Source organism: Copidosoma floridanum, unplaced genomic scaffold (genome assembly GCF_036245765.1).
Source record: "Copidosoma floridanum isolate Cflo_tuat_1 unplaced genomic scaffold, Cflo_Japanese_pri ptg000030l, whole genome shotgun sequence".
NCBI lineage: Eukaryota > Metazoa > Arthropoda > Insecta > Hymenoptera > Encyrtidae > Copidosoma > Copidosoma floridanum.
In genome coordinates, this window is record NW_028321907.1 from 6,332,264 (window position 1) to 6,344,545 (window position 12,282).

At 39.0% G+C, this 12,282-nt stretch overlaps 1 protein-coding gene across 1 annotated transcript in view; it reads right to left on the reverse strand.

The window, feature by feature from the left end:
- Positions 1-12,282, reverse strand: part of Dh31-R (Diuretic hormone 31 Receptor) — a 120,323-nt gene that overhangs the window by 91,050 nt on the left and 16,991 nt on the right. Inside the window, exon 2 of the mRNA XM_089596371.1 lies at positions 2,813-2,870. Within this exon, the coding sequence (XP_089452497.1) occupies positions 2,813-2,839 (27 nt within the window). The 5' untranslated portion in view covers positions 2,840-2,870. The remainder of the gene's footprint in view (positions 1-2,812; positions 2,871-12,282) is intronic.

Below are 12,282 nucleotides of genomic sequence, written 5' to 3' on the forward strand. Positions count from 1 at the left end.
CGAACCGCAGTCTTACGACATTATATGTATATGTGTAATCCATATAAGCAAACGCGATGATTATTTTTCCGGGCAAAACTCAAATATTTATGAATAGAGAGACAGAGAAAATTGCAAAAGCTTCAACTGCAGTCGATCCGCGAACTCGATACTTTTCCACCAAACGAAAAATAATCCACCGCGTAAATGTACGTGGTGCGTGCCAATTTACGATTCACCGTCGCGATTTCCCCGCGTTAGACAAGCGCGTAACATTAACTCTCTCGTTCCAAAGCGCGGATCGGAATACTTTCACGCGTACGTGGGCATGCATGAAAAATTCATCTTTCTGGTGCGCAATTTCGCATCTCACGACGCGATTTTTTTTTTTTTTTTTTTTCATTTTTATTTTTACTCTGCTTGCAGAGAGGATAGTTGGTTCTGAAATTTTACGCGGATATTGAGTAGAGACCCGAGGATATGGCTCTTATAAATATCGTCTCGTAACGTTTCCCATCGTGGCCCCTCGAAGGACACGGGTTTATCGATGTTTCGCATGAGCCTTTTCGTCTTTACCTCCTTCTTTTTTTTCACGAAATAGCTTTTCTGCTATGTATACGAAAAGGTAATGGATTTGCGGCTTTATTCTTGGGTGCTTTGGCATACAAAATGGAATGTTTTATATCAGATCTAGGAGCTTTTGATAATTCATTTTTTGACGTTTCTGATATTTTTAGCTTATCTTCCGGTCTTACTGATGATTGAGCCAATCGAAGCTTAAGAACTTTAATTAGAATTCCTTTGAATAAAATGTATTGACAAGTATAAATTTTTTCACCAAAAATATGAAATTACTTTTCCATTTGGGATTCCAGAAATTTTAGTCGCAATAATGCGAATGAGGTCCATCACAGTTGACCAGATATGACGGAATTTTTATGATTATTACTATATATCCGGAGAAGGGGAGACAATCATAACGAATACCAGATAAATAAAAAAGCATTTTTTTGTGGTATTGGTAAATAGCAATGGAGGATAAATTATTTAAATATTTCACTTCACCTAAAACATAAAAAAAAAATTAGTTCGTCAGATCGGTCACGTTATTATTTCATTTGCATCTTTGTCTCTCTTCTCCTGTGAAAGCATCACAATTTTTTGGTAAAAACTAACAAAACACTACAAAAATAGTAAAAATCGTACTATTCAATGAAGTGGATAAGCCATACTGAAGTTAAATGATATTTATTCAATGTTTGTAAATTGTAATGATGAAAAAAGAAAAAAATTTTGCACATAAATAACATGGCATAAAAATGCATCAACTCAATGCATCATTTGCAAATCTTAGACTCGCACGAACCACTAAATGTAAGTCATACAAATTAAGCATTTATTCCCATCATTGATTATAAAGAAAGAAAAACTTGCAAATTCACTGCTCTCTCACTTTGTCCTCGTTCAATAAATCCCCCCCTCCCCCTTTGATACCGATATTTAAAAACCATGCACGCAGCACGTCAACGTGCGTACGTTGACGATGGTGGAATAAAAAAAAAATACAGAATAAAAAAGATAGTGACGTCGTTCAAACGACCTCTTGAAAGCTCGAACGCAACGCGTAAACGTCACCCCGCGAGTTTTCCATGAGGTACCTTTTATTCAATTACGCGTACATTTTGTACACGCGTGCATCAATACAGCAGCGAGCCAGCAGTTCGCTTATACCATAACCATCTTTCTCTCTGCTCGCTCGAGTTAAGTGGAAAAATAGCATGTTAAAAAAACGTGTAGCTTTATTTTTTTCGAGGCATGTTTGAACAGGGAAACTTTTTTCTCTATACCGCGAAGTTTTTCGAACTTTCATGAATGCTCTTTGAAGCCAAAATATTATGAATTGAAGATAACCGCTACTCATCATCGTAGTATATATATAAAACAAACGCTTCTGAGCTCGATCTCTAATGTAAAAAAAAAATAATAATAATAGTAATAAAAAGAGCCTCTAAAAGCGATCGCTCCAAGAGAAAGGGTGAAAAAGTGGCTATTAGGGCTCTTATCGCGATTTCCTTTGAGAAATGGGGTTCGCGCGCTCGATAACTCGGCGCCGAGGATAAGAAAAAGAGACGCGAAAGCAAGAGTCGAAGAAGAAAGGTTGTAAAAAAGATAGGCCTAAAGTGTTCTTTAAAATACAACCCTTCGACATACGTACACGTAATCAATGATGTAATGCCTGGTTTACGGTCCTCTCTCGTAAATTATGTCACCAAAACACTTTCTCACGTAATATATACATATATGAATGAATGACGATAATCAAACTTATTTGTTTGTTTTATATGACGTGGACGGAAAAGCGTTAACGCGGTAAGACCAACAGTACGAAGTATTCATACATGTGTGCGTGCGCGTGTAAACGTGTGGGTGAGTTAGCACCGGTTAGCACCCATAAAATAGCGTCGCATGCTCGGGGACAATTTTTGCATAATTGCCGTCGGCGTTAGAACGAGGGAGGGTAGAAAGAAGGAGTGCGCGTGGGTGGACGGCTTAAGAGTCAACTCACTTCACATGTACATACGTACGCGCTCGTGCGGACGCTTACCACGCAATTTATTTAAAATGTCCATACGTGCGTTTACGGATACATTGGCTCGATGGACGTGCGGTTTTTTTTCTACCATCTCACGGCTTGTAAGATATAAGTTTTTTTTTTTTTTCTACGGTACGTATTGAATCTGGTGACTATTGTTTTCTAAATAAAATACCACTGACAAATTTTATAAATTTATTTGCTTACAGTCGAAATTTTAAGTAATGCTTTTTAACTTACCTCCGATGCCACTTCCACTTCATCCATTTTTGTAAGCAGTTGGTCACTTTAATGGTATCTGGAAAATAGAAAAGACTATATTTTATCATTTTTATTTCAAACAATGAACAATTATGATTCTCAAACAATTATTTGTTTGGATAGTCATGAAAAAAAAAAAAAAAAAAAAAAAAAAAAAAAAAAAAAAAAAGTGATGGACTATTTATGGCATGTGTACCAATAACCACTCAAATGATATGAATCGAAATCAAATAACGGATAGGCGGCGAGGAAAGGGGGGGGGGCAGTTGATGAGTCACGCGAAATAGCTCGTTTCCAATTTCTCGATCCCGACACTCGTTGTTTCTCTCACTCATTATCTCACCCCATTAAGGTTTCATTTGGCTTAACGCGCGGAGGTTTCGAGGGGAGGTAGCCGAAATCGATTCGATTTCTATTCTATTAAGATGGCCCCGTTGTTGCCCGTGGCGTGGACTTTGCCCGACTAAACGCCGATGCCGTGCGAGAGAGACACTTTCTTTTTCAATTCCTTATTTCTCTCGCGCTGCTCGAGTCGATTGGAAAAGTTCGGCCCGTCTGACCGTACCCGATCGCTTCTACTGATGTGGGGCGCCGTTAGTGTTGCTACATCAATAGCAAATCAGAAATCGTGATCGAGTGGTAATCAAGCGGATGGCTCCAATTTTTCAATATCTTCCTTATTTCAGGAGTACGATCGGTATCTTTAATTATGGTTTTTCTTCCTGTATGTAGTTTTATCTATTGTTAGCTACGTACTATTGTCATCGGAACACCTTCAGTGAACAGTGCATGGGGAGAAAGTTAAGTACTGGTAAACGAACTAAATTTTTCTTCTAATGACTCAATTCCACTGGAAATAATTCATTCACTGTTATGGATCCCCTGAGTAAAGGTGTCGTCAAGAATGCAAATTTTAATTCCAGTCGTCTTCGTGGCACTATTTTTATCTCCTCTTTAATGCGAGCACTTATTTCAAATGCTCAAGTAGTTTTTTTTTTTTTTAAATTATTGATCGCACGATTTTTACATATAAAAAAAATAGCGTCGTTTAATGCAAAGTATGTTGCGTGACATTGGTATATAAAATTCTGTTTTACATCACGCAACGAATAAAAAATCTAGCTGAACAATGAAGCGTGAATATGACAAACTATGACGTGTACGAAATGACGGATCGCATAATTATGCGCTGTAAATTAACTTTAGACTTTTTTCGAGTAATTTTTTATCATTGCCTAAATAGTCTGGAAAAGTGTTTCAATTAATTGACAAAAAAAACATAGAAACAACTCGGGAAATAAAAAAAAAAAAAAAAAAAAAAAAAAAGCAATCGTCCAAAAGTGCTTTACATAACTCATCTCACAGCGAGAGGGAAGATGGTACACAAAATAAACAACGAAAAAACTTGGCTCAAAGGGCAAAAAATCCACAACAATAGGCGGGAGTGGAGGAGAAAATTATGCACGGAAGAGAATTAACGGAATGTAGGTATATGAATTCCGTTTAATACGGACTTGACCTCGGCAGTGGGGGGCACTAATATAATACCACCGCTGCCGGTTGCCACGGCAATTAGCCATTGGATCGCGGGGCTCGGTAAGTATTTGCGCTAAATTCTGGCGCACGTGTTCTCTCCTGCCTCTTCCCCCCCCCCTCTACACAATTGTGAGAGAAATTTAACCCTTTGATAATTAAGTAGACCATTTTCGCGGCTTTCGCGCTCGGGTTTCTCGGAAATCCACGTGGCTCTTTTTTTCTCCATACCTTACGTTTGACTATAAATTATTCGAATGTTTCATTTTGCGGGGATATAACAGCAGCACTCGTTTATACTAGACTATACCGCCACTTTGATGGTGATTGTTGTTTGAAATTATGTTTAAAGATGCAAAAAGGGTGTATTTTTGTAATATTTTAAATTTTTCATCAGAGAATATTTCGTTTGGTACTTTGGAGTACGAGAAAAATTGCATTCATCCGAAGAATATCATTCCTAGTCGCAAATGGCACGTGCGAATCGAGCCACCGACCCGAGAAGAAAATACGATAAGGGCGAATGACGCCCCTAAGCTAAAAAGTTTTCACATTAATAGAAACTTCTTTTTCTCGGGGAGTACATGCCAGCGCGCGTATTTACCGCGAGCCCTGAGATGCTGCCAAGTTTTTCTCATCGGATTAATGCAGTTCTTATTCGATAAATTTTGTTGTTTTTTTTCTCCCCCTCCCTCCCCCCGCCACATGAGACGATGAAATATTGTTCAAGTGCTTGCTCTTGGGGTACACACTTGGAACCTGTTCTTACGAAAGTTATTAGTGCTGAGAATAATTTCCTTATTGATCACAGGAGACGCTGATGATTTTCGCTTTCTCCCTCCCTCCCTCCCTTTCTCTCTCGATAACACAGACTGTGTGTTTTATCTCACAAAGGTGCGTCGAGTCTTTGGAAAAAGTTTTCAAACTTTACTTTGCCGAGGATCGTTTATCTCTTTTTCGTTTCGTTTCGAATTGAACAAACTTGAAGTTATTCCTTTCATAATTGAATTTGAGGTAATCTTTCGAGGATCAAAATTACATCCAATCCCATGATCATTTAACGGAGCCACCGGTTTACCAACTTTATACTAATTTACGTGTTTTAGCGACTCAGTTATTAAAACTCCAAATTCTATGGACACGGTAATTTTAACAGCTCGACAAGTAAAATACTATTTCTCTCAAACTGTCCGTAAATATTTCCTCGACTCTGGTCAATATGATACTTTTGCGCATACAATAAGAGCAAAAAAAATATTACAATATAACAAGTCGCATCTGCCAAATATCAATAACGTCCCTTGAGTCGTACACCCCGAGTATCGTCAGACAAGAGGTTTACGCCACGCTCCTTCAAAAGAGAGAGTATTATTCCGGGTGTGCTCGGACCAAAGCCCCACTGCCAATTAACCATCGACTGCCATCATTCCCCATAGCACAGTAGCTGTACACAGCGGAAGTTGGAGGAGTCCGGTCCGTGTACCTTATACATACATACATGAAGAGAGAGAGAGAGCCAAAAGGGGTGCAATGTATACCAGGTGTATAGGCCAAACACGGGACGAAGCACATTATTATTGTACAAGAGGAGGAGAGCGGGCACCTTTTGCCTGCACCATCGCCGTTGTCTGTGCTATACTCTCTTCCCTGCCCCCCCCCCTCCTCTCCTCCTCACTATTTCTGTGTACCATCGATCCACGCACTTACACCCTCCACCCCCTAAAGGTACACACCCTTGTGCACACGAGTGGCTACCTGATGGTTATATCTACAGCAGGGGCCCGAGGAGATAGCTCTCTACTTGGCATACAAGGCATGTGTTTTACGTATACGCTATCGTATGCTCCCACACACGCGCCCGTGAGGTATACGATGAGAGGAAGGAAGACTGTCTTTTCGAAAGGTCGGCTGGGTGTGGGTGTATAAGACTCTAGCTTATACGGCCTGAATAAGTCATTCTCCCGAGTCACTTTCTCACTGGTGGTGTGTGTGTGTATGGAAGTGCACGAGCGCGCTCACCGCCACCCGTACCAAGGGGTGGGAAAATGGTGTTGACTCGCGCGGCTTGAGTGAGTGTGTGGAACTCCTTGCATCTTCGTCTTGTACTCAATGGGTTGTGTAGATACTAGACTCTCTCTTTTTCTCTTTGCTTCGGTATTTATGTTGTACCTACCCTGCAACAATCTTTTTTTTTTTTTTTTTTTTTTCTCGCGTAAACAGAAGTGTCGGAAAGTGTCCCGTGGTGCGTGCTCAGAAGGATAATCAGGCACGGATAATATTTGTATTGAATCAAACATGTTGTGTTTAACTAACGGTTCCAAGTGTTTTTAACGGTACGTAATAAAAGTCGTGGATGAAAGTATTTGGTTTTTCGATTCCAGTGACTTTCTTTTTTTTTTTTTTAACGTTATCGTGTAAAAATGCAATATATTTTTGGTTCTCTTGGAATTCTTTGGAACTTCTAAGAGTAAATTTTTTCAAGAACTTTAAAATCTCACGTGACTTGTATTTCAATCTATATTTCTTTTCTGGCAACACCAGAGACCCTTATTACCATCCCCTATCACTGACTACTTTCATATTTATAAAAGTTATTAGTTTACAAAACATTTGCTCTTCCTTGATTATTATTAAAACTGTCACTTAACTTACCACTGGCAGTATTCTATAACTTATTGGCAAACTTCTGTTCCATCTATAGTCAAAAGATTTTTTCAAAAGATCATACGACATCCTAAATATGGATATCACACTTCTCGTATCTTACATTTCCATGCACGTACACTCGAGCATACCACGTGTATGATCCTAATTCGCAGAATTACTGATAATTTTTTTTTTTTTTCTTACAATGGAAACTCTGGCCGCAAGATGTAAAACATCAAGAAACATACGTATCAGCGGCCAACACAATGGTGCTTTTGTAAGCATAGAAAAAAATACCACTCAAGCCTTGCCTCGAACTATGTCGACTTTGTCCAGAGTCGTACAACTTATTCATATGCTAAAAGGATAAAGAGAGGGAGAGAATTAACAATGTCGAGGAAAAAGTGAAGGTGAAATAACGCGAATTCCCGCGCGCGAAGCTTATGCAAATGCAATGTACGCGTAACTTGCGTACACGTACTTATATATAAGCGCAAAAGAGATGGGGATAAAAATACACGTAAGCATATAATATACCCACCTACGCCAGTCAAGATTCCGCGCGTCTGATATTAAGCATCCCACATTGTTCGTGGTAATCGTACGGGTTTCTTCCTCATCTCTCGTATTGCGATGAAAACTCGTAGGCTCGATTGATTACTGATTCACTATTTTATCTGTTTCGCTTTTCAATTAACGGATGTAATCGTGTAATTTATCATTCGACGGTGTTAAAAATTGTTTTTTGACTAGCCAAGACATGCATCATCTTCTCCCAACTACCCTGTACTTTTTCCGATTTAATATCATTTTTACTGGCTTTGTTAGCACGTCGTTAAAGATAACAACCTTTCCGAGATTACGTACGAGTGCTTTACCAGTAAATATGATTTACAAACCGTGTGTTTTCACTTGAGCTCCCTTTTCCTTTTATTGTCCATCATGAGGGCCCACAAGGCTTAACGCGAAGGAGGAAAAATCACGATGAAAGTTTTAATCACCGGCAATCAAAAGGTCCATATGAAAATACACTCGACCTCCTTTCTCGATGATCATAAATAGCTTTATTTGAATGGAGTGGCACTCGATCGACCATTAATGAATTAGTTGGGATAATTTTGTCTCTACACGCAGTGCTGAACCGTAATAGGATCAATCGATACTGTGCGTTTCCCCAAATCCTCTTTGGCCACAAAACACGCGCGATGGCAACGCGCTTCCGACGCTTGACTCGTCAACATAATTGAATTTCCCTGTTTACGCTGAAGCCCGTAATTAAAAGCTCGAGTCGGAATTACGTTGGGCAATTGGTTCAGTCAACCACGAGGGGTTGTTATCAGCATCGCCCACCTGTCCATCTGTAATGAAAATAAGGCTCCTCGCTCCTGTAACTCGATCGAGGTAATTTTATTTAGGTCTCTCGTCCGCCGACGCACGCCCATTTCCCCCTGCCGATTCATATTTTGTATATGAACAGCTCCTGTTGCTGTCATACCGATCACTGGTTTCGAATGCAAAGGATCTTCAACGCCGATTGAATTTGCCGCTTGCGAGTTTCATTTTCTGGGCGTTTTTGCGCTCTCATTTTTCCGGGAACGTCAAACGAGCGAATTTCGAGCTGATGATATGTGTCAAAAAATACACCTCCGATCACTTTTGACATCCGAACCGCCACTCGATCAATTATTGCGTTGTTTCCCAGGGAAATCTGGATTTTCATATCCAGACTGATGTACGTGAAATTCGGTAGGACAATATTCTACTTCTGCAGGACGTATGCTATTTTCAGAACAAACATACGCAGATTTCTTGGACTAGGAAAATTTTTCGGAGGATCATAATTGTAAGAATAAAGTCTGCTTGAGCCTTGGCCATTTGGTATTTTTATACAAAACGTCCACTTTTGCGAAGGCCAATGGAAAGCGGGGACTTTGCGAAGGACCTGCTGGAGTTTTCCCAGTTTAGCGGAGCACATCACTGGGAATCGAGCCAAGAATGCAGTCTCAAATCAACGTGGAATTCATTTCTCATCTGCTCGACTTTTTTGTTAATTATTGCTTTTACGCGATTTTATCCTCGGACCTTTGAAAAGTGGATCATTAATTTTCTCTTGGTAATGATCGATAGGAAAGCATTCTTATGAAAATTGAAAGATATTCTGTCTACTATTATGTTTGCTCTTACGTAGTTTCATAAAATTACTCGTTACAGCTTTACTGTCAAAAACTATTTTGGTTGTTACAAACATTTTGATAACCTTCAATCGTACAACGATCACCTTATAGCACAAAATTATAAATGTATACTTGCTACGCTCTCTATTATTCGACACTTGAATACAATTGGCTCGAAAGTGTTCAAAATAAGCCCGGCGAACTTTGAGGCTGCAATACAATGGTTGCAAGCTTTACTCAATATTTTGCACTTGTTGGCAGCTCTTTATCAACTGACGAGTTGCCAACGAGAGCAGCCCCTTTTACTATATTAGAAAATATGATCTGTTTTGTGTAAGAACTACGTTTAATCTGCGTTTGGTGTGATCTTTATTTTGGTAAAGTACGCATATTTATTATATTCTATTGATGTAAGTACTACAAAACACAATAGTGTACCTCTTTAAAAAAAAAAAAAAGTAGTAAAGTGAATATATTATTATCAAACATTACAAGTTAATAAATACATTTGTAGGGTTCCTAATAAAAATGTAAAAAATTTAGTAATTAATATTAAACTGTGGTTGCCCGCGTAAAAATTTTTACGTTTGGCCAAACTTTCGCCAAAGTTCATGTGGTCAACGTTTGGCCAAGCTTGGGCCATGAGAAAATCCCAAACTTGGATTTTCGTTGGAATATTTTACTCAAGTTTAGCAAATGTTCTTCCAAACGTCTAAAAAATTAATTTGTTGCGTCAGGATATTAGTTGGTCTGCATTATATGCCTGCATTATAAAACGAGTGTTTCGTGAGTCATTGATTAGAAATGAGAGATATGTAATCTTGTAAATTTTAAAACAGCTTCGACTCGGTTACCCGTTGCTCGATATCTGCTCGAAAGAGAAAAAAAAACTGAGAAAACGAAGATACTCGTGGTTAAATGTTGAAAAAGCTTGCAGTTTCGATTAACATCTCCCTTTAATTACTTCTATGATTTTTAAAACACGGAAAAGCGTAGTAGAAAATATTTGCAATAAAATTACGCGAAATGGAATTTTGCATGAAGGACCCGACATTGTACGAATAGTAAAATAAACCGGACTCTGTGCAGCGAGCGCGACGTGCAGTCTGTGTAATCTTTTCGAAGCGCTAAGTGAGTTTCCATCGAGTTTCTAAATTGCAATCAGGTGCAGTAAAAGCGATATACGAAGGGACGGGCGAAAATACCATCGAAACGTACAACGTATAACTGTAGATACGAGCAAGTATCGGCAGCACAGTATCGGATCCGCACGTTTCCGCTTTTGAAACGCAACAGCTAGAAGTAAACTTGTTTTTTGTGTGTGTATATATAATATGTACAGTGTCCGTCGTGGAGCAAAATCTCCGAGATGTCCCTTTTCCAGTCCCGAGAGGAAAATTTCAATCTGTGATGGGACAAATCAAATCGAAGCACGCAGTGTACACCGTGTAATCGAAAAATCATGTGGTAACCGCATTGCCTCGTTTGCTACTCATGGAATTGAATGAATAAAAATATCTCGTCATGGGGTGCAATAGTTTTTTTTTTAGTTTTCTTTGGAGATGGACATAAATAACGTTGTGTGGTACACCGTAATTGTTATCTAATCGTGATGAACAGTGGCACGAGTCGTTCGTCCTTGTTAAATCGCAATTTATCTCTTTACCCCTCGCGAATACGTACAAAGAAAGCAGTGTATGTAACAATAGCGGGAAGCGCGTATTTACCGCGAAGGCGAGAACAATTTTTCTCCGCGGATAATCGTTCATTGTAACGTATTTTACATCCAACGAGGTGGGCTTTAATTTGAATTAACGGACAATGCTGGGTATGTGAATTTACCGATTAGTCGCGCTCTTGGCAACTCCGCTTGTAGTGAATCGGCCTTGCGATCAGACTTGGGTATGGGTGCTGTTTTAAAATACTTTGCTTAATGTATTGCTCGCGTTGAACAATTTTTTTGGATAGCTATATTTGTTAAACGGCATATTTAATAAAATTTTTCCAGGATAACTTGCTCTATATTTTGGAACAAAAACAAATTTAAAAGGGAAAAAAGTGCCCAAGTATTTGAAAAACATATTACAATACTTCAAGTACTTTCTAAAAAATATTCTACACTATTTTTTTCAAAATAAATTCAACACATTTTCAAAACAAATATTTCACTTTGGAGTATTTAAAAATCTATAAAACAGTTGACAATTGGAAAATTTTAAAATATTTGAATCGAAAAATATCACGTTAGGGAAAAGAAAAAAATTTTTAACTTTGAAAATAAACGATATCGAAAGGAAATTGTTAAAAACACCTCTCGTTATCTTTTTCAATCCAGTTGAATTGTGTGTGAAAATCCTTTTTTCTTTTTCTTTTTTTTTTAACTCATAGAAAGAAAAAAAACAAAGCACCAAAATTTTTTCATTTCAATTAATTCCTTTTTTTTTTCTTTTTTTTTCTATTCATGCACAAAACACAAACGAATTGGTTTTTTTTTAATATCTTGAAAAAATAGGACGCGCTCGTCACGCCAGCATGTAACTCGTGAACAAATTCGTGCCACGCACTCGTCCGATCGACCGACAGTCGTTACCGGCCACTCGTGCGTGAATCCACCTTTTGCACACTCACCATGCAAACACAACCTGTTCATTAAAAATCTCGTTCCCCCGATTGAGCACGAAACCATTTCCTCCCCGCATCGGATCTCGATCCGCCCCCGCCTCGTCACGCACAGAATCGTCAATCACCACACATTCCGCAAAGAAATTATAATTTTCATTTTTCCAAGAGCCCCAGCCTCGTTGCCACATGTATATACTCCACCTCGGAATCCAATTTCCTTCACATCTGTGTAAATCATCTCGCCCCGATGTTGCACCACCGCCTCCAGCTGCAGCAACGATCGAGCCGGTTAATCCATTAAACGCCTCGCCACACGCCAACTTTCCAACTCACTTTGACTCCAACGCTTTCCTTACCCCCCAAAGCTCGACTCCACCCCCTTCCACCCGTGAATCATTAAGAATCAAGCTGAAAGAGGGAGGACTCCAGTTTTCACCTGCTACCGTGCAATCATCACTCGCAATCTTCTGCAAG